Source organism: Scyliorhinus torazame, chromosome 24 (genome assembly GCF_047496885.1).
Source record: "Scyliorhinus torazame isolate Kashiwa2021f chromosome 24, sScyTor2.1, whole genome shotgun sequence".
NCBI lineage: Eukaryota > Metazoa > Chordata > Chondrichthyes > Carcharhiniformes > Scyliorhinidae > Scyliorhinus > Scyliorhinus torazame.
Genome location: NC_092730.1, coordinates 5,499,067 through 5,525,014, shown reverse-complemented (window position 1 = coordinate 5,525,014; position 25,948 = coordinate 5,499,067). Strand labels below are relative to the sequence as shown.

General features: G+C 54.4%; 2 protein-coding genes across 2 annotated transcripts in view; both read left to right on the top strand.

Moving 5' to 3' along the window:
* Positions 1 to 25,948, top strand: part of LOC140400183 (REST corepressor 2-like) — a 1,146,610-nt gene that overhangs the window by 159,768 nt on the left and 960,894 nt on the right. The window lies entirely within an intron of this gene.
* The window catches only part of LOC140399835 (RDS/peripherin-like protein xRDS35), a 28,625-nt gene continuing 23,047 nt past the window's right edge, over positions 20,371 to 25,948 (top strand). The window contains exons 1-2 of the mRNA XM_072489288.1: positions 20,371 to 21,109; positions 23,973 to 24,219. Of these exons, the coding sequence (XP_072345389.1) occupies positions 20,529 to 21,109; positions 23,973 to 24,219 (828 nt within the window). The 5' untranslated portion in view covers positions 20,371 to 20,528. The remainder of the gene's footprint in view (positions 21,110 to 23,972; positions 24,220 to 25,948) is intronic.

The following is a 25,948-nucleotide window of genomic DNA, read 5'->3' as shown; positions in this document are numbered from 1 at the left end:
CAGGACAGGTACAGCACGGGGTTAGATACAGAGTAAAGCTCCCTCTACACTGTCCCCATCAAACACTCCCAGGACAGGTACAGCACGGGGTTAGATACAGAGTAAAGCTCCCTCTACACTGTCCCCATCAAACACTCCCAGGACAGGTACAGCACGGGGTTAGATACAGAGTAAAGCTCCCTCTACACTGTCCCCATGAAACACTCCCAGGACAGGTACAGCACGGGGTTAGATACAGAGTAAAGCTCCCTCTACACTCTCCCCATCAAACACTCCGAGGACAGATACAGCACGGGGTTAGATACAGAGTAAAGCTCCCTCTACACTGTCCCCATCAAACACTCCCAGGACAGGTACAGCACGGGGTTACATACAGAGTAAAGCTCCCTCTGCACTGTCCCCATCAAACACTCCCAGGACAGGTGCAGCACGGGGTTAGATACAGAGTAAAGCTCCCTCTACACTGTCCCCATCAAACACTCCCAGGACAGGTACAGCACGGGGTTAGATACAGAGTAAAGCTCCCTCTACACTCTCCCCATCACACACTCCCAGGACAGGTACAGCACAGGGTTAGTTACAGAGTAAAGCTCCCTCTACACTGTCCCCATCAAACACTCCCAGGACAGGTACAGCACGGGGTTAGATACAGAGTAAAGCTCCCTCTACACTGTCCCCATCAAACACTCCCAGGACAGGTACAGCAGGGGGTTAGATACAGAGTAAAGCTGCCTCTACACTGTCCCCATCAAACACTCCCAGGACAGGTACAGCACGGGGTTAGATACAGAGTAAAGCTCCCTCTACACTCTCCCCATCAAACACTCCCAGGACAGGTACAGCACGGGGTTAGATACAGAGTAAAGCTCCCTCTACACTGTCCCCATCAAACACTCCCAGGACAGGTACAGCACGGGGTTAGATCCAGAGTAAAGCTCCCTCTACACTGTCCCCATCAAACACTCCCAGGACAGGTACAGCACGGGGTTAGAAAAAGAGTAAAGCTCCCTCTACACTGTCCCCATCAAACACTCCCAGGACAGGTACAGCACGGGGTTAGATACAGAGTAAAGCTCCCTCTACACTGTCCCCATCAAACACTCCCAGGACAGGTACAGCACGGGTTAGATACAGAGTAAAGCTCCCTCTACTCTGTCCCCATCAAACACTCCCAGGACAGGTACAGCACGGGGTTAGAAAAAGAGTAAAGCTCCCTCTACACTGTCCCCATCAAACACTCCCAGGACAGGTACAGCACGGGGTTAGATACAGAGTAAAGCTCCCTCTACACTGTCCCCATCAAACACTCCCAGGACAGGTACAGCACGGGGTTAGATACAGAGTAAAGCTCCCTCTACTCTGTCCCCATCAAACACTCCCAGGACAGGTACAGCACGGGGTTAGATTCAGAGTAAAGCTCCCTCTACACTGTCCCCATCAAACACTCCCAGGACAGGTACAGCACGGGGTTAGATACAGAGTAAAGCTCCCTCTACACTGTCTCCATCAAACACTCCCAGGACAGGTACAGCACGGGGTTAGACACAGAGAAAAGCTCCCTCTACACTCTCCCCATCAAACACTCCCAGGACAGGTACAGCACGGGGTTAGATACAGAGTAAAGCTCCCTCTACTCTGTCCCCATCAAACACTCCCAGGACAGACACAGCACGGGGTTAGATACAGAGTAAAGCTCCCTCTACACTGTCCCCATCAAACACTCCCAGGATAGGCACAGCACGCGGTTAGATACAGAGTAAAGCTCCCTCTACACTGTCCCCATCAAACACTCCCAGGACAGGTACAGCACGGGGTTAGAAAAAGAGTAAAGCTCCCTCTACACTCTCCCCATCAAACACTCCCAGGACAGGTACAGCACGGGGTTAGATACAGAGTAAAGCTCCCTCTACACTGTCCCCATCAAACACTCCCAGGACAGGTACAGCACGGGGTTACATACAGAGTAAAGCTCCCTCTGCACTGTCCCCATCAAACACTCCCAGGACAGGTACAGCACGGGGTTAGATACAGAGTAAAGCACCCTCTACACTGTCCCCATCAAACACTCCCAGGACAGGTACAGCACGGGGTTAGATACAGAGTAAAGCTCCCTCTACACTCTCCCCATCAAACACTCCCAGGACAGGTACAGCACAGGGTTAGTTACAGAGTAAAGCTCCCTCTACACTGTCCCCATCAAACACTCCCAGGACAGGTACAGCACGGGGTTAGATACAGAGTAAAGCTCCCTCTACACTGTCCCCATCAAACACTCCCAGGACAGGTACAGCACGGGGTTAGATACAGAGTAAAGCTCCCTCTACACTGTCCCCATCAAACACTCCCAGGACAGGTACAGCACGGGGTTAGATTCAGAGTAAAGCTCCCTCTACACTGTCCCCATCAAACACTCCCAGGACAGGTACAGCACGGGGTTAGATACAGAGTAAAGCTCCCTCTACACTGTCCCCATCAAACACTCCCAGGACAGGTACAGCACGGGGTTAGATACAGAGTAAAGCTCCCTCTACACTGTCCCCATCAAACACTCCCAGGACAGGTACAGCACGGGGTTAGATACAGAGTAAAGCTCCCTCTACTCTGTCCCCATCAAACACTCCCAGGACAGGTACAGCACGGGGTTAGATACAGAGTAAAGCTCCCTCTACACTCTCCCCATCAAACACTCCCAGGACAGATACAGCACGGGGTTAGATACAGAGTAAAGCTCCCTCTACACTGTCCCCATCAAACACTCCCAGGACAGGTACAGCACGGGGTTACATACAGTGTAAAGCTCCCTCTGCACTGTCCCAATCAAACACTCCCAGGACAGGTACAGCACGGGGTTAGATACAGAGTAAAGCTCCCTCTACACTGTCCCCATCAAACACTCCCAGGACAGGTACAGCACGGGGTTAGATACAGAGTAAAGCTCCCTCTACACTCTCCCCATCACACACTCCCAGGACAGGTACAGCACAGGGTTAGTTACAGAGTAAAGCTCCCTCTACACTGTCCCCATCAAACACTCCCAGGACAGGTACAGCACGGGGTTAGATACAGAGTAAAGCTCCCTCTACACTGTCCCCATCAAACACTCCCAGGACAGGTACAGCAGGGGGTTAGATACAGAGTAAAGCTGCCTCTACACTGTCCCCATCAAACACTCCCAGGACAGGTACAGCACGGGGTTAGATACAGAGTAAAGCTCCCTCTACACTCTCCCCATCAAACACTCCCAGGACAGGTACAGCACGGGGTTAGATACAGAGTAAAGCTCCCTCTACACTGTCCCCATCAAACACTCCCAGGACAGGTACAGCACGGGGTTAGATACAGAGTAAAGCTCGCTCTACACTGTCCCCATCAAACACTCCCAGGACAGGTACAGCACGGGGTTAGATACAGAGTAAAGCTCCCTCTACACTGTCCCCATCAAACACTCCCAGGACAGGTACAGCACGGGGTTAGAAAAAGAGTAAAGCTCCCTCTACACTGTCCCCATCAAACACTCCCAGGACAGGTACAGCACGGGGTTAGATACAGAGTAAAGCTCCCTCTACACTGTCCCCATCAAACACTCCCAGGACAGGTACAGCACGGGGTTAGATACAGAGTAAAGCTCCCTCTACACTGTCCCCATCAAACACTCCCAGGACAGGTACAGCACGGGGTTAGATACAGAGTAAAGCTCCCTCTACACTGTCCCCATCAAACACTCCCAGGACAGGTACAGCACGGGGTTAGATTCAGAGTAAAGCTCCCTCTACACTGTCCCCATCAAACACTCCCAGGACAGGTACAGCACGGGGTTAGATACAGAGTAAAGCTCCCTCTACACTGTCCCCATCAAACACTCCCAGGACAGGTACAGCACGGGGTTAGATACAGAGTAAAGCTCCCTCTACACTGTCCCCATCAAACACTCCCAGGACAGGTACAGCACGGGGTTAGATACAGAGTAAAGCTCCCTCTACACTGTCCCCATCAAACACTCCCAGGACAGGTACAGCACGGGGTTAGATACAGAGTAAAGCTCCCTCTACACTCTCCCCATCAAACACTCCCAGGACAGGTACAGCACGGGGTTAGATACAGAGTAAAGCTCCCTCTACACTGTCCCCATCAAACACTCCCAGGACAGGTACAGCACGGGGTTAGATTCAGAGTAAAGCTCCCTCTACACTGTCCCCATCAAACACTCCCAGGACAGGTACAGCACGGGGTTAGATACAGAGTAAAGCTCCCTCTACACTGTCCCCATCAAACACTCCCAGGACAGGTACAGCACGGGGTTAGATACAGAGTAAAGCTCCCTCTACACTGTCCCCATCAAACACTCCCAGGACAGGTACAGCACGGGGTTAGATACAGAGTAAAGCTCCCTCTACACTGTCCCCATGAAACACTCCCAGGACAGGTACAGCACGGGGTTAGATACAGAGTAAAGCTCCCTCTACACTCTCCCCATCAAACACTCCGAGGACAGATACAGCACGGGGTTAGATACAGAGTAAAGCTCCCTCTACACTGTCCCCATCAAACACTCCCAGGACAGGTACAGCACGGGGTTACATACAGAGTAAAGCTCCCTCTGCACTGTCCCCATCAAACACTCCCAGGACAGGTGCAGCACGGGGTTAGATACAGAGTAAAGCTCCCTCTACACTGTCCCCATCAAACACTCCCAGGACAGGTACAGCACGGGGTTAGATACAGAGTAAAGCTCCCTCTACACTCTCCCCATCACACACTCCCAGGACAGGTACAGCACAGGGTTAGTTACAGAGTAAAGCTCCCTCTACACTGTCCCCATCAAACACTCCCAGGACAGGTACAGCACGGGGTTAGATACAGAGTAAAGCTCCCTCTACACTGTCCCCATCAAACACTCCCAGGACAGGTACAGCAGGGGGTTAGATACAGAGTAAAGCTGCCTCTACACTGTCCCCATCAAACACTCCCAGGACAGGTACAGCACGGGGTTAGATACAGAGTAAAGCTCCCTCTACACTCTCCCCATCAAACACTCCCAGGACAGGTACAGCACGGGGTTAGATACAGAGTAAAGCTCCCTCTACACTGTCCCCATCAAACACTCCCAGGACAGGTACAGCACGGGGTTAGATACAGAGTAAAGCTCCCTCTACACTGTCCCCATCAAACACTCCCAGGACAGGTACAGCACGGGGTTAGAAAAAGAGTAAAGCTCCCTCTACACTGTCCCCATCAAACACTCCCAGGACAGGTACAGCACGGGGTTAGATACAGAGTAAAGCTCCCTCTACACTGTCCCCATCAAACACTCCCAGGACAGGTACAGCACGGGTTAGATACAGAGTAAAGCTCCCTCTACTCTGTCCCCATCAAACACTCCCAGGACAGGTACAGCACGGGGTTAGAAAAAGAGTAAAGCTCCCTCTACACTGTCCCCATCAAACACTCCCAGGACAGGTACAGCACGGGGTTAGATACAGAGTAAAGCTCCCTCTACACTGTCCCCATCAAACACTCCCAGGACAGGTACAGCACGGGGTTAGATACAGAGTAAAGCTCCCTCTACTCTGTCCCCATCAAACACTCCCAGGACAGGTACAGCACGGGGTTAGATTCAGAGTAAAGCTCCCTCTACACTGTCCCCATCAAACACTCCCAGGACAGGTACAGCACGGGGTTAGATACAGAGTAAAGCTCCCTCTACACTGTCTCCATCAAACACTCCCAGGACAGGTACAGCACGGGGTTAGACACAGAGAAAAGCTCCCTCTACACTCTCCCCATCAAACACTCCCAGGACAGGTACAGCACGGGGTTAGATACAGAGTAAAGCTCCCTCTACTCTGTCCCCATCAAACACTCCCAGGACAGACACAGCACGGGGTTAGATACAGAGTAAAGCTCCCTCTACACTGTCCCCATCAAACACTCCCAGGATAGGCACAGCACGCGGTTAGATACAGAGTAAAGCTCCCTCTACACTGTCCCCCATCAAACACTCCCAGGACAGGTACAGCACGGGGTTAGATACAGAGTAAAGCTCCCTCTCCACTGTCCCCATCAAACACTCCTAGGAGAGGTACAGCACGGGGTTAGATACAGAGTAAAGCTTCCTCTACACTGTCCCTATCAATAACTCCCTGGACAGGTACAGCACGGGGTTAGATACAGAGAAAAGCTCCCTCTACACTGTCCCCATCAAACACTCCCAGGACAGGTACAGCACGGGGTTAGATACAGAGTAAATCTCCCTCTGCACTGTCCCCATCAAACGCTCCCAGGACAGGTACAGCACGGGGTTAGATACAGAGTAAAGCTCCCTCTACACTGTCCCCATCAAACACTCCCAGGACAGGTACAGTACGGGGTTAGAAACAGAGTAAAGCTCCCTCTACACTGTCCCCATCAAACACTCCCAGGACAGGTACAGCGCGGGGTTAGATACAGAGTAAAGCTTCCTCTACACTGTCCCCATCAAACACTCCCTGGACAGGTACAGCACGGGGTTAGATACAGAGAAAAGCTCCCTCTACACTGTCCCCATCAAACACTCCCAGGACAGGTACAGCACGGGGTTAGATACAGAGTAAAGCTCCCTCTGCACTGTCCCCATCAAACACTCCCAGGACAGGTACAGCACGGGGTTAGATACAGAGTAAAGCTCCCTCTACACTGTCCCCATCAAACACTCCCAGGACAGGTACAGCACGGGGTTAGAAACAGAGTAAAGCTCCCTCTACACTGTCCCCATCAAACACTCCCAGGATAGATACAGCACGGGGTTAGATACAGACTAAAGCTCCCTCTACACTGTCCCCATCAAACACTCCCAGGACAGGTACAGCACGGGGTTAGATACAGAGTAAAGCTCCCTCTGCACTGTCCCCATCAAACAATCCCAGGACAGGTACAGCACGGGGTTAGAAACAGAGTAAAGCTCCATCTACACTGTCCCCATCAAACACTCCCAGGACAGGTACAGCACGGGGTTAGATACAGAGTAAAGCCCCCTCTATATTGTCCCCATCAAACCCTCCCAGGACAGGTACAGCACGGGGTTAGATACAGAGTAAAGCTCCCTCTACACTGTCCCCATCAAACACTCCCAGGACAGGTACAGCACGGGGTTAGATACAGAGTAAAGCTCCCTCTACTCTGTCCCCATCAAACACTCCCAGGACAGGTACAGCACGGGGTTAGAAAAAGAGTAAAGCTCCCTCTGCACTGTCCCCATCAAACACTCCCAGGACAGGTACAGCACGGGGTTAGATACAGAGTAAAGCTCCCTCTACACTGTCCCCATCAAACACTCCCAGGACAGGTACAGCACGGGGTTAGATACAGAGTAAAGCTCCCTCTACTCTGTCCCCATCAAACACTCCCAGGACAGGTACAGCACGGGGTTAGATTCAGAGTAAAGCTCCCTCTACACTGTCCCCATCAAACACTCCCAGGACAGGTACAGCACGGGTTTAGATACAGAGTAAAGCTCCCTCTACACTGTCTCCATCAAACACTCCCAGGACAGGTACAGCACGGGGTTAGACACAGAGAAAAGCTCCCTCTACACTCTCCCCATCAAACACTCCCAGGACAGGTACAGCACGGGGTTAGATACAGAGTAAAGCTCCCTCTACTCTGTCCCCATCAAACACTCCCAGGACAGACACAGCACGGGGTTAGATACAGAGTAAAGCTCCCTCTACACTGTCCCCATCAAACACTCCCAGGATAGGCACAGCACGGGGTTAGATACAGAGTAAAGCTCCCTCTACACTGTCCCCCATCAAACACTCCCAGGACAGGTACAGCACGGGGTTAGATACAGAGTAAAGCTCCCTCTCCACTGTCCCCATCAAACACTCCCAGGAGAGGTACAGCACGGGGTTAGATACAGAGTAAAGCTTCCTCTACACTGTCCCTATCAATAACTCCCTGGACAGGTACAGCACGGGGTTAGATACAGAGAAAAGCTCCCTCTACACTGTCCCCATCAAACACTCCCAGGACAGGTACAGCACGGGGTTAGATACAGAGTAAAGCTCCCTCTACACTGTCCCCATCAAACACTCCCAGGACAGGTACAGTACGGGGTTAGAAACAGAGTAAAGCTCCCTCTACACTGTCCCCATCAAACACTCCCAGGACAGGTACAGCGCGGGGTTAGATACAGAGTAAAGCTTCCTCTACACTGTCCCCATCAAACACTCCCTGGACAGGTACAGCACGGGGTTAGATACAGAGAAAAGCTCCCTCTACACTGTCCCCATCAAACACTCCCAGGACAGGTACAGCACGGGGTTAGATACAGAGTAAAGCTCCCTCTGCACTGTCCCCATCAAACACTCCCAGGACAGGTACAGCACGGGGTTAGATACAGAGTAAAGCTCCCTCTACACTGTCCCCATCAAACACTCCCAGGACAGGTACAGCACGGGGTTAGAAACAGAGTAAAGCTCCCTCTACACTGTCCCCATCAAACACTCCCAGGACAGGTACAGCACGGGGTTAGATACAGACTAAAGCTCCCTCTACACTGTCCCCATCAAACACTCCCAGGACAGGTACAGCACGGGGTTAGATACAGAGTAAAGCTCCCTCTACACTGTCCCCATCAAACACTCCCAGGACAGGTACAGCACGGGGTTAGATACAGAGTAAAGCTCCCTCTACACTGTCCCCATCAAACACTCCCAGCACAGGTACAGCACGGGGTTAGATACAGAGTAAAGCTCCCTCTGCACTGTCCCCATCAAACAATCCCAGGACAGGTACAGCACGGGGTTAGAAACAGAGTAAAGCTCCATCTACACTGTCCCCATCAAACACTCCCAGGACAGGTACAGCACGGGGTTCGAAACAGAGTAAAGCTCCATCTACACTGTCCCCATCAAACACTACCAGGACAGGTACAGCACGGGGTTAGATACAGAGTAAAGCCCCCTCTATATTGTCCCCATCAAACACTCCCAGGACAGGTACAGCACGCGGTTAGATACAGAGTAAAACTCCCTCTACACTGTCCCCATCAAACACTCCCAGGACAGGTACAGCACGGGGTTAGATACAGAGTAAAGCTCCCCCTACACTGTCCCCATCAAACACTCCCAGGACAGGTACAGCACGGGGTTAGATACAGAGTAAAGCTCCCTCTCCACTGTCCCCATCAAACACTCCCAGGGCAGGTACAGCACGGGGTTAGATACAGAGTAAAGCTCCCTCTACACTGTCCCCATCAAACACTCCCAGGACAGGTACAGCACGGGGTTAGATACAGAGTAAAGCTCCCTCTACACTGTCCCCATCAAACACTCCCAGGACAGGTACAGCACGGGGTTAGATACAGAGTAAAGCTCCCTCTCCACTGTCCCCATCAAACACTCCCAGGACAGGTACAGCACGGGGTTAGATACAGAGTAAAGCTCCCTCTACACTGTCCCCATCAAACACTCCCAGGACAGGTACAGCACGGGGTTAGATACAGAGTAAAGCTCCCTCTACACTGTCCCCAACAAACACTCCCAGGACAGGTACAGCACGGGGTTAGATACAGAGTAAAGCTCCCTCTACACTGTCCCCATCAAACACTCCCAGGACAGGTACAGCACGGGGTTAGATGAAAGCTTTCCTTTGTTCAATCACTCGGTGTCATACTAATCTGACTGTGACTTGTCCTGTTCCAGATTTAGAGAATGAGACGAGTGTTAATTGACGGATGGATAATGTTGTGGAAAGGGATTCTTTCGGGACTAGTTTGAAATCAGACTTCCATCTCCTCAGTTCGGTGTCAGATAGGAAGTTAGTCAGAGGAACTGAAGGTTATAATTCTGAGCCACGGTGCCCTGTCTGCTATAATTAACACACATTTCCTCCAGCATTGCACAATGAACGAGTTGAGGGGACTCTGCACACTGCCTTTTCCTCAGTTAACATTCAGGATTGAATAGACTAATGGTGCCAGTCAGGTGGCGGAATTCAGGATTTGATGTACTCACAGAATCACAGGACTGTCACGGTGCAGAATGAGGCCATTCGGCCCATCATCTCCACACCGTCTCTCCAGAGCGTCGCACTGTCAGAGGGTCAGTACTGAGGGAGTGCTGCACTGTCACAGGGTCAGTACTGAGGGAATGCCGCACTGTCAGAGGGTCAGTACTGAGGGAGTGCCGCACTGTCAGAGGGTCAGTACTGAGGGAGTGCCGCACTGTAAGGGGGTCAGTACTGAGGGAGTGCCGCACTGTAAGGGGGTCAGTACTGAGGGAGTGCCGCACTGTCAGAGGGTCAGTACTGAGGGAGTGCCGCACTGTCAGAGGGTCAGTACTGAGGGAGTGCCGCACTGTCAGAGGGTCAGTACTGAGGGAGTGCCGCACTGTCAGAGGGTCAGTACTGAGGGAGTGCCGCACTGTCAGAGGGTCAGTACTGAGGGAGTGCCGCACTGTCAGAGGGTCAGTACTGAGGGAGTGCCGCACTGTCAGAGGGTCAGTACTGAGGGTGTGCCGCACTGTCAGAGGGTCAGTACTGAGGGAGTGCCGCACTGTCAGAGGGTCAGTACTGAGGGAGTGCCGCACTGTCAGAGGGTCAGTACTGAGGGAGTGCCGCACTGTCAGAGGGTCAGTACTGAGGGAGTGCCGCACTGTAAGGGGGTCAGTACTGAGGGAGTGCCGCACTGTAAGGGGGTCAGTACTGAGGGAGTGCCGCACTGTCAGAGGGTCAGTACTGAGGGAGTGCCGCACTGTCAGAGGGTCAGTACTGAGGGAGTGCCGCACTGTCAGAGGGTCAGTACTGAGGGAGTGCCGCACTGTCAGAGGGTCAGTACTGAGGGAGTGCCGCACTGTCAGAGGGTCAGTTCTGAGGGAGTGCCGCACTGTCAGAGGGTCAGTACTGAGGGAGTGCCGCACTGTCAGAGGGTCAGTACTGAGGGTGTGCCGCACTGTCAGAGGGTCAGTACTGAGGGAGAGCTGCACTGTCAGAGGGTCAGTACTGAGGGAGTGCCGCACTGTCAGAGGGTCAGTACTGAGGGAGTGCCGCACTGTCAGAGGATCAGTACTGAGGGAGTGCCGCACTGTCAGAGGGTCAGTACTGAGGGAGTGCCGCACTGTCAGAGGGTCAGTACTGAGGGAGTGCCGCATTGTCAGAGGGTCAGTGCTGAGGGAGTGCTGCACTGTCAGAGGGTCAGAACTGAGGGAGTGCTGCACTGTCAGAGGGTCAGTACTGAGGGAGTGCCGTACTGTCAGGGGTTCAGTACTGAGGGAGTGCCGCACTGTCAGAGGGTCAGTGCTGAGGGAGTGCTGCACTGTCAGAGGGTCAGTACTGAGGGAGTGCCGCACTGTCAGAGGGTCAGTACTGAGGGAGCGCCGCACTGTCAGAGGGTCAGTACTGAGGGAGCGCCACACTGTTAGAAGGTCAGTACTGAGGGAGTGCCGCACTGTCAGAGGGTCAGTACTGAGGGAGTGCCGCACTGTCAGAGGGTCAGTACTGAGGGAGTGCCGCGCTGTCAGAGGGTCAGTACTGAGGGAGTGCCGCACTGTCAGAGGGTCAGTGCTGAGGGAGTGCTGCACTGTCAGAGGGTCAGTACTGAGGGAGTGCCGCACTGTCAGAGGGTCAGTACTGAGGGAGTGCAGCACTGTCAGAGGGTCAGTACTGAGGGAGTGCCGATCTGTCAGAGGGTCAGTACTGAGGGATTGCAGCACTGTCAGAGGGTCAGTACTGAGGGAGTGCCGCACTGTCAGAGGGTCAGTACTGAGGGAGTGCCGCACTGTCAGAGGGTCAGTACTGAGGGAGTGCCGCACTGTCAGAGGGTCAGTGCTGAGGCAGCCCCGCACTGTCAGAGGGTCAGTACTGAGGGAGTGCCGCACTGTCAGAGGGTCAGTACTGAGGAAGTGCCGCACTGTCAGAGAGTCAGTACTGAGGGAGTGCCGCACTGTCAGAGGGTCAGTACTGAGGGAGTGCCGCACTGTCAGAGCGTCAGTACTGAGGGAGTGCCGCACTGTCAGAGGGTCAGTGCTGAGGGAGTGCTGCACTGTCAGAGGGTCAGTGCTGAGGGAGTGCTGCACTGTCAGAGGGTCAGTGCTGAGGCAGCCCCGCACTGTCAGAGGGTCAGTACTGAGGGAGTGCCGCACTGTCAGAGGGTCAGTACTGAGGGAGTGCTGCACTGTCAGAGGGTCAGTACTGAGGGAGTGCTGCACTGTCAGAGGGTCAGTACTGAGGGAGTGCCGCACTGTCAGAGCGTCAGTACTGAGGGAGTGCCGCACTGTCAGAGGGTCAGTGCTGAGGGAGTGCTGCACTGTCAGAGGGTCAGTGCTGAGGGAGTGCTGCACTGTCAGAGGGTCAGCACTGAGGGAGTGCCGCACTGTCAGAGGGTCAGTACTGAGGGAGCGCCGCACTGTCAGAGGGTCAGTACTGAGGGAGTGCCGCACTGTCAGAGGGTCAGTACTGAGGGAGCGCCGCACTGTCAGAGGGTCAGTACTGAGTGAGTGCCGCACTGTCAGAGGGTCAGTACTGAGGGAGAGCCGCACTGTCAGAGGGTCAGTACTGAGGGAGTGCCGCACTGTCAGAGGGTCAGTACTGAGGGAGTGCCGCACAGTCAGAGGGTCAGTACTGAGGGAGTGCCGCACTGTCAGAGGGTCAGTACTGAGGGAGTGCCGCACTGTCAGAGGGTCAGTACTGAGGGAGTGCTGCCCTGTCAGATTGTCAGTACTGAGGGAGCGCCGCACTGTCAGAGGGTCAGCACTGAGGGAGTGCCGCACTGTCAGAGGGTCAGTGCTGAGGGAGTGCAGCACTGTCAGAGGGTCAGCACTGAGGGAGTGCCGCACTGTCAGAGGGTCAGTGCTGAGGGAGCGCCGCACTGTCAGAGGGTCAGTACTGAGGGAGTGCCGCACTATCAGAGGGTCAGTGCTGAGGGAGCGCCGCACTGTCAGAGGGTCAGTGCTGAGGGAGTGCCGGACTGTCAGAGGGTCAGTACTGAGGGAGTGCCGCACTGTCAGAGGGTCAGTACTGAGCGAGTGCCGCACTATCAGACGGTCAGTGCTGAGGTAGTGCCGCACTATCAGACGGTCAGTGCTGAGGGAGCTCCGCACTGTCAGAGGGTCAGTGCTGAGGGAGTGCCGCACTGTCAGAGGGTCAGTACTGAGGGAGTGCCGGACTGTCAGAGGGTCAGTACTGAGGGAGTGCCGCACTGTCAGAGGGTCAGTACTGAGGGAGTGCCGCACTGTCAGAGGGTCAGTGCTGAGGGAGTGCCGCACTGTCAGAGGGTCAGTACTGAGGGAGTGCCGCACTGTCAGAGGGTCAGTACTGAGGGAGCGCCGCACTGTCAGAGGGTCAGTACTGAGTGAGTGCCGCACTGTCAGAGGGTAAGTACTGAGGGAGCGCCGCACTGTCAGAGGGTCAGCACTGAGGGATTGCCGCACTGTCAGAGGGTCAGTGCTGAGGGAGCGCCGCACTGTCAGAGGGTCAGTACTGAGGGAGTGCCGCACTATGAGACGGTCAGTGCTGAGGGAGCGCCGCACTGTCAGAGGGTCAGTACTGAGGGAGTGCCGGACTGTCAGAGGGTCATGACTGAGGGAGCGCCGCACTGTCAGAGGGTCAGTACTGAGGGAGTGCTGCACTGTCAGAGGGTCAGTACTAAGGGAGTGCCGCACTGTCAGAGGGTCAGTACTGAGGGAGTGCCGCACTGTCAGAGGGTCAGTACTGAGGGAGTGCCGCACTGTCAGAGGGTCAGTACTGAGGGAGTGCCGAACTGTCAGTGGGTCAGTGCTGAGGGAGTGCCGCACTGTCAGAGGGTCAGTACTGAGGGAGTGCTGCACTGTCAGTGGGTCAGTGCTGAGGGAGTGCCGCACTGTCAGAGGGTCAGTACTGAGGGAGTCCTGCACTGTCAGTGGGTCAATGCTGTGGGAGTGCTGCACTGTCAGAGGGTCAGTACTGAGGGAGTGCTGCACTGTCAGAGGGTCAGTACTGAGGGAGTGCCGCACTGTCAGAGGGTCAGTACTGAGGGAGCGCTGCACTGTCAGAGGGTCAGTACTGAGGGAGTGCTGCACTGTCAGAGGGTCAGTACTGAGGGAGTGCCGCACTGTCAGAGGGTCAGTACTGAGGGAGTGCCGCACTGTCAGAGGGTCAGTACTGAGGGAGTGCCGCACTGTCAGAGGGTCAGTACTGAGGGAGCGCCGCACTGTCACAGGGTCAGTACTGAGGGAGTGCGGCACTATCAGAGGGTCAGTACTGAGGGAGTGCCGCACTGTCAGAGGGTCAGTAGTGAGGGAGTGCTGCACTGTCAGAGGGTCAGTACTGAGGGAGCGCCGCACTGTCAGAGGTTCAGTAGTGAGGGAGTGCTGCACTGTCAGAGGGTCAGTACTGAGGGAGTGCTGCACTGTCAGAGGGTCAGTACTGAGGGAGTGCTGCACTGTCAGAGGGTCAGTACTGAGGGAGTGCCGCACTGTCAGAGCGTCAGTACTGAGGGAGCGCCGCACTGTCAGAGGGTCAGTAGTGAGGGAGTGCTGCACTGTCAGACGGTCAGTACTGAGGGAGTGCCGCACTGTCAGAGGGTCAGTACTGAGGGAGTGCCGCACTGTCAGAGGGTCAGTACTGAGGGAGTGCCGCACTGTCAGAGGGTCAGTACTGAGGGAGTGCCGCACTGTCAGAGGGTCAGTACTGAGGGAGCGCCGCACTGTCAGAGCGTCAGTACTGAGGGAGCGCCGCACTGTCAGAGGGTCAGTACTGAGGGAGTGCTGCACTGTCAGAGGGTCAGTACTGAGGGAGTGCCGCACTGTCAGAGGGTCAGTACTGAGGGAGTGCTGCACTGTCAGAGGGTCAGTACTGAGGGAGCGCCGCACTGTCAGAGGGTCAGTACTGAGGGAGTGCGGCACTGTCAGAGGGTCAGTGCTGAGGGAGTGCCGCACTGTCAGAGGGTCAGTACTGAGGGAGTGCTGCACTGTCAGAGGGTCAGTACTGAGGGAGTGCGGCACTGTCAGAGGGTCAGTGCTGAGGGAGTGCCGCACTGTCAGAGGGTCAGTACTGAGGGAGTGCGGCACTGTCAGAGGGTCAGTACTGAGGGAGTGCTGCACTGTCAGAGGGTCAGTACTGAGGGAGCGCCGAACTGTCAGAGGGTCAGTACTGAGGGAGTGCCGCACTGTCAGAGGGTCAGTACTGAGGGAGTGCCTCACTGTCAGAGGGTCAGTACTGAGGGAGTGCCGCACTGTCAGAGGGTCAGCCTTTTCAGTGAGCTGTTAAAACGCCTGCGCTCTCCACAACCACGCTCCAGCCAATCCTTCCCTCATTGTCCTGGGGCGATAATCCAGCCCTAAACCTACAGCACTAGAAACTAAAGATGTGGACCATTATGACATTGCTGTGTGTGGGATCATTCTGTGTAGAAGTGGATTTCTTATCAGGGACTACTTACCTCCTTAGCCTCAAGTGCTTTGGGACGCGCTGAATGTGTAACAGAAGCTGGATTATGGTTGGCTGTGTTTATAATGACAGAGTATGGAACAAGCGGAGAGCTTCCTTCACCACCCAACACTTGGCCAGGGCCAGCTTGAGGATCTCGAAAGCAAACATAAGCTCGCTCTCCCTGTTACTGACAGGTTAAAGAGTTCCTGGCCCATCCTCCTGTCACACATTCCACTCAGCCCACCTCAATCCATTGCTCACCAAGATGTGGAGATGCCGGCGTTGGACTGGGGTGAGCACAGTACGAAGTCTTACAACACCAGGTTAAAGTCCAAAAGGTTTGTTTCGATGTCACTAGCTTTCAGAGCGCTGCTCCTTCCTCAGGTGAATGAAGAGGTATGTTCCAGAAATACATATATATACAAATTCAAAGATGCCAAACAATGCTAGGAATGCGAGCATTAGCAGGTGATTAAATCTTTACAGATCCAGAGATGGGGTAACCCCAGGTTAAAGAGGTGTGAATTGTCTCAAGCCAGGACAGTTGGTAGGATTTCGCAGGCCAGATGGTGGGGGATGAATGTAATGCGACATGAATCCCAGGTCCCGGTTGAGGCCGCACTCATGTGTGCGGAACTTGGCTATAAGTTTCTGCTCGGCGATTCTGCGTTGTCGCGGGTCCTGAAGGCCGCCTTGGAGAACGCTTACCCGGAGATCAGAGGCTGAATGCCCTTGACTGCTGAAGTGTTCCCCGACTGGAAGGGAACATTCCTGCCTGGTGACTGTCGCGCGATGTCCGTTCATTCGTTGTCGCAGCGTCTGCATGGTCTCGCCAATGTACCACGCTTTGGGACATCCTTTCCTGCAGCGTATGAGGTAGACAACATTGGCCGAGTCGTCACCGCACAGGACCTTCAACCGACGTTATACACCAGATACATCGATGACATTTTTTTCCTTTGGACCCACGGCGAAGAATCACTGAAACAACTACACGATGACATTAATAAGTTCCATCCAACCATCAGACTCACCATGGACTACTCTCCAAAATCAGTTGCATTCTTGGACACACTCGTCTCCATCAAGGACGGTCACCTCAGAACTTCGCTTTACCGCAAACCCACGGATAACCTCATGATGCTCCACTTCTCCAGCTTCCACCCTAAACACATTAAAGAAGCCATCCCCTATGGACAAGCTCTCCGTATGCACAGGATCTGCTCAGACGAGGAGGAGCGTAACAGACATCTACAGACGTTGAAAGATGCCCTTGTACGAACGGGATATGGCACTCGACTCATCGATCGACAGTTCCAACGCGCGACAGCGAAAAACCGCACCGACCTCCTCAGAAGACAAACATGGGACACAACCGACAGAATACCCTTCGTCGTCCAGTACTTCCCCGGAGCGGAGAAACTACGTCATCTTCTTCACAGCCTTCAACACGTCATTGATGACGATGAACATCTTGCCAAGGTCATCCCCACACCCCCACTACTTACCTTCAAACAACCGCGCAACCTCAAACGAACCATTGTTTGCAGCAAACTACCCAGTCTTCAGAACAGTGACCACGACACCACACAACCCTGTCATGGCAATCTCTGCAAGACGTGTCCGATCATCGACATGGATACCACTATTACACGTGAGAACACCACCCACCAGGTACGCGGTACATACTCGTGCGACTCGGCCAACGTTGTCTACCTCATACGCTGCAGGAAAGGATGTCCCGAAGCGTGGTACATTGGCGAGACCATGCAGGCGCTGCGACAACGAATGAACGGACATCGTGCAACAATCACCAGGCAGGAATGTTCCCTTCCAGTCGGGGAACACTTCAGCAGTCAAGGGCATTCAGCCTCTGATCTCCGGGTAAGCGTTCTCCAAGGCGGCCTTCAGGACCCGCGACAACGCAGAATCGCCGAGCAGAAACTTATAGCCAAGTTCCGCACACATGAGTGCGGCCTCAACCGGGACCTGGGATTCATGTCGCATTACATTCATCCCCCACCATCTGGCCTGCGAAATCCTACCAACTGTCCTGGCTTGGTACAATTCACACCTCTTTAACCTGGGGTTACCCCATCTCTGGATCTGTAAAGATTTAATCACCTGCTAATGCTCGCATTCCTAGCATTGTTTGGCATCTTTGAATCTGTCTATATATGTGTTTCTGGAACATACCTCTTCATTCACCTGAGGAAGGAGCAGCGCTCCGAAAGCTAGTGACATCGAAACAAACCTGTTGGACTTTAACCTGGTGTTGTAAGACTTCATACATTGCTCACCAAGATAGTGGAGAAACGCAGGGCAGCCCTGACCCCTACAGGTGGTGAAGATACTGCAGGCTTCAGATTAACCTTCGAGGGCAAGGTACCTGCTGAATTATTCCACTGCCGCATGCGGGATCCTGCTGTGCAGCAATGGGCCGCCACGTTTCCTACATTTCCACTTCAATGCCATTTTCTGTGAAGCATTTCTGGATATGTTGAGGTGGTTAAAGGTGTCACATTCTCTGCTTTTATTATTCTCCTGGGATGTCGATCTCGCCAGCAGAAATTATTAATCTTTAATTGTTCCTTTTTCCCCACATCTGGGTCGCTTGCTTGGCCACTGGAGAGGAAATAAACAGTGGTGTGGGACTGGGGTCACCTTTTTGTAAATTTGATCCTGAGATTGTAACCATTCTGTTTATTCCCTTTCTTTAATTTTTGCTACGGTGTGTTGGACTGGGGTGGGCACAGTACGAAGTCTGACAACACCAGGTTAAAGTCCGACAGGTTTGTTTCGATGTCACTAGCTTTCGGAGCGCTGCTCCTTCCTCAGGTGAATGAAGAGGTATGTTCCAGAAACACATATATAGACAAATTCAAAGATGCCAAACAATGCTTGGAATGCGAGCATTAGCAGATGATTAAATCTTTACAGATCCAGAGATGGGGTAACCCCAGGTTAAAGAGGTCTGAATTGTATCAAGCCAGGACAGTTGGTAGGATTTCGCAGGCCAGATGGTGGGGGGTGAATGTCATGCGACATGAATCCCAGGTCCCGGTTGAGGCCGCACTCACGTGTGCGGAACAAATCACAGAGCAGAAACTTATAGCCAAGTTGAACGCATTCAAAAACTGCACTTCTTTTGAACATCATTGACGTTTAGCGTGGGAAGCCTGTGACCTGAGCCGACACGAACCTCGGCAACCCTACCCATAAAACCATAACAGATAGGAGCAGAATTAGGCCACTCGGCCCATCGAGTCTGCTCCGCCATTCAATCACGGCTGATATTTTCTCATCCCCATTCTCCTGCCTTCTCCCCATAACCCCTGATCCCCTTATTGATCAAGAACTTATCTATCTCTGTCTTAAAGACACTCAGCGATTTGGCCTCCACAGCCTTCTGCGGCAAAGAGTTCCACAGATTCACCACCCTCTGGCTGAAGAAATTCCTCCTCATCTCTGTTTTAAAGGATCGTCCCTTCAGTCTGAGATGGTGTCCTCTGGTTCTAGTTTTTCCTACAAGTGGAAACATCCTCTTCACGTCCCCTCTATCCAGGCCTCGCAGTATCCTGTAAGTTTCAATAAGATCCCCCCTCGTCCTTCTAAACTCCAGCGAGTACAGACCCAGAGTCCTCAACCGTTCCTCATACGACAGCCAACCTTCAGTTGTTTATCTGCACTGTTAACCTTACAAACCATCTCCTATAAGTAAAGTCATTTAGTATTCTCTTCTCTAACATTGTATTTACTTGGGACTAGAGCGAGCCGTGGGAAACGTAACTGACATCAGAGACTCTTTAATCATGGAAAATACTTTGTCTTCAATGACTAAGAACATTCTGGAATAATTTGTGTCTTTAAAAGACAGACTGCCTTAAAGGATGAACGTAAAGAATCTGGCTATTGCTCTTCCTGGAAAAGGACGCATTTTACATGAAAAGGTAATGAAGCAGTTTTTTTTCCTAAATAAATTTAGAATATCCAATTCTTTTTTTCCAATTAAGGGGCAATTTAGCGCGGCCAATCCACCTCCCCCGCACATCTTTGGGTTGTGGGGGTGAGACCCACGCAGACACGGGGAGAAAGTGCAAACTCCACACGGACAGTGACCCAGAGCCGGGATCGAACCTGGGAGTGAGGCAGCAGTGCTAACCACTGGGTCACTGTGCCGCCCCCATGAGGCAGTAGTGCTAACCACTGTGCCACCGTGCCGTCGCCGCCCCATGAGGCAGCAGTACAATCCACTGCATCCCCGTGCCGCCGCCATGAGGCAGCAGTGCTAATTACCGGGCGGAACGGTAGCACAGTGGTTAGCACAGTTGCTTCACAGTTCCAGGGTCCCAGGTTCGATTCCCCGCTGGGTCACTGTCTGTGCGGAGTCTGCATGTTCTCCCCGTGTGTGCGTGGGTTTCCTCCGGGTGCTCCGGTTTCCTCCCACAGTCCAAAGATGTGCGGGTTAGGTGGATTGGCCATGATAAATTGCCCTTAGTGACCAAAAAAAGGTGGGGTGGGGTGGGGTTAGTGGGTTACGGGGATAGAGTGATGGTGTGGGCTTGGGTAGGGTGCTCTTTCCAAGAGCCGGTGCAGACTCGATGGGCCGAATGGCCTCCTTCTGCACTGTAAATTCCATGATTCTATGATTCTATACTGCGCCCCTGTGCTGCCCTCGGATAAAGGATACTTGACCTGTCCCACTACACTTGGTTTAGCAAAATACTTTCAGGCATGCAAACTGAGACAACGACCGAGGAGAGTGGATTATCACTGTGCATATTACTAGGCCGCACCAGAGGTATTACAGAATGCTAAGCATTGCTAAACCTCACAGGTGACATTGAGACTGAAGTTGCTGATTTGGACAATTGACTCTCTGTTTTTATTGGCAGGTCACGGTTTGTAAATCACAGATTTAGCACCTGGCATTTGGGAGATTAGGTTAAACCTTTCTTTCTCCATTTCCCCTCCGCTCCCCGGGGCTAACAGTGCAGCCCCGCCATGGAAGAGCAGGTTTGGGCTGTGGCTCTCGAGCCTATCTGATTTGACTGTGGTGTAAACCTCTCTTCCCCACTCCCCCGCCACCCCCCCCCCAATCCCCTCTCCATAGAGCTGGAGATTGGCCCAGATTGGCCACAGGGATGGTCCTCTTCAAAGTGAAGTTCACCTTCCAAAAGCGTGTGCAGTTGGCGCAGTCCCTATGGAGGCTCTGCTGGCTCTCGATTCTTACCGGAGCCCTAACCTTCGCACTGGGAATTTACCTCAAGTGTGAGCTGAAGAGACGGAGCGAGGTGATGGACAACACTGACATACACCTCGTCCCCAACACCCTGATCTTTGTGGGGCTCCTGTCCATGCTCATCAATTTCGGCGGGGTCAAAATATGCAATGACTCGCTGGACCTTGCCAAGTTCCCCCGATGGAAGGGCTACGTGGAGCCCTACCTGATCTCCGCCTCCCTCTTCACCTTTCTCATGCTGTTTGCCTCACTCTTGAGCTACTTCATGAGGGGAAATTTGGATGCTTCACTGAAGATTGGCCTGAAGAATGGAATCCGCTTCTACAAGGACACGGACACCCCAGGCAGATGTTACCAGAAGAGAACCATCGACCACATCCAGATGGAATTCCAGTGTTGCGGGAATAACAACTACAGGGACTGGTTTGAGGTGCAGTGGATCAGTAATCGGTACCTGGACTTCAACAACCGGGAAGTGAGGGAGTAAGTTCCGACGGAGTCATTGACCCGAAACGTTAAACTCGGTTTCTCTCGCTCTCGCTCCAGATGCTGCTAGACCTGCTGGGTTTTCCCAGAAATTTCCCTTTTTTATTTCAATATTTGTGTCTGGCTTGACTCCTTGTTGTGTCAATGTTTCTTAAAATCCCCCCCCCCCCCCCCCCCACTCAATCTATTCCCTCAAGCACAGTAAGCAGTGTTACAACACCAGGTTAAAGTCCAGCAGGTTTGTTTCGAACCACGAGCTTTCGGAGCGCTGCTCCTTCCTCAGGTCCTGAGGTGTGACAGGCGAGGTGTGACAGTCAAGACCTGAGGAAGGAGCAGTGCTCCGAAAGCTAGTGATTCGAAACAAACCTGTCGGACTTTAACCTGGTGTTGTGAGACTTCTTACTGAGCCCACCCCAGTCCAACGCCGGCATCTCCACATCTCAAGCATAGATTAATGGGTGATCTAATTGAGGCATTCAAAGGGGACGTAAGCTCTTCCCCACACACAGGAGAGCGGAAACCTGGAATTCCCTCCCCCCAAAAAACTGTGAGGGTTGGGGCCCAATTAAAAATTTTGAAGCTGAGTTGATGTTTGTTACGTTGAATTTCCAGCACAGAAACAGACGATTCGGCCCTTTCCCGCCATGCTAATGCTGTTTATGCTCCACGTGAACCTTCAGCTACCCTACTCCACCTCACTACGTCAGCCTAATCTCCTCTTCCTTTCTCCCTCGTGTACTCATATAGCAGCTCCTTAATTACATCCTCAATAAGAATATTAAGAGATTATGGTGCAAAGGCAGAGAGGGTTAAGACACAGATCAGACGTGATCTAATTGAATGGGAGGGCAGGGTAGAGGGGCTCCTCTTGTTCCAATGTTCAATGAGAATTTTCAAAGCCATGTTGATATCGGTTCGACTGCACTTATGTGCAGTTCTGGTTATATTAAAGAAACGATATAGAGGCACGGGAGGGGTGCAGAAAAGATTTCAAAGAATGATTTGAGAAATATGAGGGTGTAAATATCAGGAGGGGTTTGACAAGACGGGTAAGCGTGAGTCGTGGGGCGTCATTCTCCGCCCCCCCCCCGCCGGGTCAGAGAATCGCTGGGGGCTGCCGTGATTCCCGCCCCCGCCGGTTGCCGAATTCTCTGGCACCGGATATTCGGCGGGGGCGGGAATCGGGCCGCGCCGGTTGGCGGGCCCCCCCCGCTGGATTCTCCGGCCCGGATGGGCCGAAGTCCCGCCGATAAATTGCCTGTCCCTCCGGTGTGGATTAAACCACCTTTTGAACGGTGGGACAAGGCGGCGTGGGCGGGCTCCGGGGTCCTGGGGGGGGCGCGGGGCGATCTGACCCCGAGGGGTGCCCCCACGGTGGCCTGGCCCGCGATCGGGGCCCACCGATCCGCGGGCGGGCCTGTGCCGTGGGGGCACTCTTTCCCTTCCGCCTCCGCAACGGTCTCCACCATGGCGGAGGCAGGAGAGACTCCCTCCACTGCGCATGCGCGGGAATGCCGTCAGCGGCCGCTAACGCTCCCGCGCATGCGCCGCCCGGAGATGTCATTTCCGCGCCAGCTGGCGGGGCAACAAAGGCCGTTTCCGCCAGCTGGCGGGGCGGAAATTCCTCCGGCGTCGGCCTAGCCCCTCAATGTTGGGGCTCGGCCCCCAAAGATGCGGAGCATTCCGCACCTTTGGGGCGGCGCGATGCCCGTCTGATTGGCGCCGTTTTGGGCGCCAGTCGGCGGACATCGCCCCGTTTCGGGAGAATTTTGCCCAAGGTCTTTAAATTCTGAAAGGTTTTGAGAGAGTGTCAGGATGTGAGAATGTGCGACTCGCTCCCACGGGGAGTGGGGAGAATGTGGGGCTCGCTCCCACGGGGAGTGGGGAGAATGTGGGACTCGCTCCCACGGGGAGTGGGGAGAATGTGGGACTCGCTCCCACGGGGAGTGGGGAGAATGTGGGACTCGCTCCCACGGGGAGTGGGGAGAATGTGGGGCTCGCTCCCACGGGGAGTGGGGGGAATGTGGGACTCGCTCCCACGGGGAGTGGGGAGAATGTGGGACTCGCTCCCGCGGGGAGTGGGGAGAATGTGGGACTCGCTCCCACGGGGAGTGGGGAGAATGTGGGACTCGCTCCCACGGGGAGCGGGGAGAATGTGGGACTCGCTCCCACGGGGAGTGGGGAGAATGTGGGACTCGCTCCCACGGGGAGCGGGGAGAATGTGGGACTCGCTCCCACGGGGAGCGGGGAGAATGTGGGACTCGCTCCCACGGGGAGTGGGGAGAATGTGGGACTCGCTCCCACGGGGAGTGGGGAGAATGTGCGACTCGCTCCCACGGGGAGCGGGGAGAATGTGGGACTCGCTCCCGCGGGGAGTGGGGAGAATGTGGGACTCGCTCCCACGGGGAGTGGGGAGAATGTGGGACTCGCTCCCACGGGGAGCGGGGAGAATGTGGGACTCGCTCCCACGGGGAGTGGGGAGAATGTGGGACTCGCTCCCACGGGGAGTGGGGAGAATGTGCGACTCGCTCCCACGGGGAGCGGGGAGAATGTGGGACTCGCTCCCACGGGGAGTGGGGAGAATGTGGGACTCGCTCCCACAGGGAGCGGGGAGAATGTGGGACTCGCTCCCACGGGGAGCGGGGAGAATGTGGGACTCGCTCCCACGGGGAGTGGGGAGAATGTGGGACTCGCTCCCCTGGGGAGCGGTTGAGGTGACTCGTGTTGATACATTCAATCGGAAACTAGACAAGAATGAACTATTTGAGAAGAATGTTCTGTTTGTGTTTCCACTTTCCGATGTTATCCGATGTTATCCTGTGGAATGAATACTGTGTCCCTTTTCCCCATGTGGTTTCAGCCGTATAAAGAGCAATGTGGACGGCAGGTATCTGGTTGATGGCGTTCCCTTCAGTTGCTGCAACCCTCAATCTCCCCGGCCCTGCATTCAGCGGCAAATCACCAACAACTCCGCCCACTTCAACTATGAATACCAGACTGAGGAGCTGAACCTGTGGATGATGGGATGTCGAGAGGCTCTGCTCACCTACTACACTGGGATGATGGCGACGATCGGAACAAGCGTGCTCCTCTGCTACGTGCTGCAGGTGAGGACTGTCCTCCGCCGTTTCGCTGGCCCGTGTCTTCTGCGCTTCAGACTGAGGTGGAGGTGGGTAGGGGTTACACCATGCTCCAAGAGACTCCTCTGTGGTTAAGTCTGTTGCCACCCGCCCTCCAGCTAAATGCAGAATTGCTGGGATGGGTTCTATCCATTCAGAGAATCTCAGAATCCCCACTGTGCAGAAGGAGGCCATTCGGCCCATCGAGCCTGCACCGACCCCTCGGAAAAGAGCATCCATCCTAGGCCCACCGACCCCATCCTCCCCTATCTCTGTAACCCAGTAACCCCACCTAGCCTGGACACTAAGGGACAATTGATCACGGCCAATCCACGTAACCTGCACGTCTTTGGACTGTGGGAGGAAACCGGAGCACCCGGAGGAAACCCACGCAGACACGGGGAGGATGTGCAGACTCCGCACAGACAGTGACCCAGCGGGGAATCGAACCCGGGTCCCTGGCGCTGTGAGACAGCAGTGTTAACCCGGTTCCCTGGCACTGTGAGACAGCAGTGTTAACCCGGATCCCTGGCACTGTGAGACAGCAGTGTTAACCCGGGTCCCTGGCACTGTGAGACAGCAGTGTTAACCCGGGTCCCTGGCACTGTGAGACAGCAGTGTTAACCCGGGTCCCTGGCACTGTGAGACAGCAGTGTTAACCCGGATCCCTGGCACTGTGAGACAGCAGTGTTAACCCGGGTCCCTGGCACTGTGAGACAGCAGTGTTAACCCGGGTCCCTGGCACTGTGAGACAGCAGTGTTAACCCGGGTCCCTGGCACTGTGAGACAGCAGTGTTAACCCGGGTCCCTGGCACTGTGAGACAGCAGTGTTAACCCGGGTGCCTGGCACTGTGAGACAGCAGTGTTAACCCGGGTCCCTGGCACTGTGAGACAGCAGTGTTAACCCGGGTCCCTGGCACTGTGAGACAGCAGTGTTAACCCGGGTCCCTGGCTCTGTGAGACAGCAGTGTTAACCCGGGCCCCTGGCACTGTGAGACAGCAGTGTTAACCCCGGTCCCTGGCTCTGTGAGACAGCAGTGTTAACCCGGGTCCCTGGCACTGTGAGACAGCAGTGTTAACCCGGGTCCCTGGCACTGTGAGACAGCAGTGTTAACCCGGGTCCCTGGCACTGTGAGACAGCAGTGTTAACCCGGGTCCCTGGCACTGTGAGACAGCAGTGTTAACCCGGGTCCCTGGCACTGTGAGACAGCAGTGTTAACCCGGGTCCCTGGCGCTGTGAGACAGCAGTGTTAACCCGGGTCCCTGGCACTGTGAGACAGCAGTGTTAACCCGGGTCCCTGGCACTGTGAGACAGCAGTGTTAACCCGGGTCCCTGGCACTGTGAGACAGCAGTGTTAACCCGGGTCCCTGGCACTGTGAGACAGCAGTGTTAACCCGGGTCCCTGGCACTGTGAGACAGCAGTGTTAACCCGGGTCCCTGGCTCTGTGAGACAGCAGTGTTAACCCGGGTCCCTGGCACTGTGAGACAGCAGTGTTAACCCAGATCCCTGGCACTGTGAGACAGCAGTGTTAACCCAGGTCCCTGGCACTGTGAGGCAGCAGTGTTAACCCGGGTCCCTGGCACTGTGAGACAGCAGCGTTAACCTGGGTCCCTGGCACTGTGAGACTGCAGTGTTAACCCGGGTTCCTGGCACTGTGAGACAGCAGAGTTAACCCGGGCCCCTGGCACTGTGAGGCAGCAGTGTTAACCCGGGTC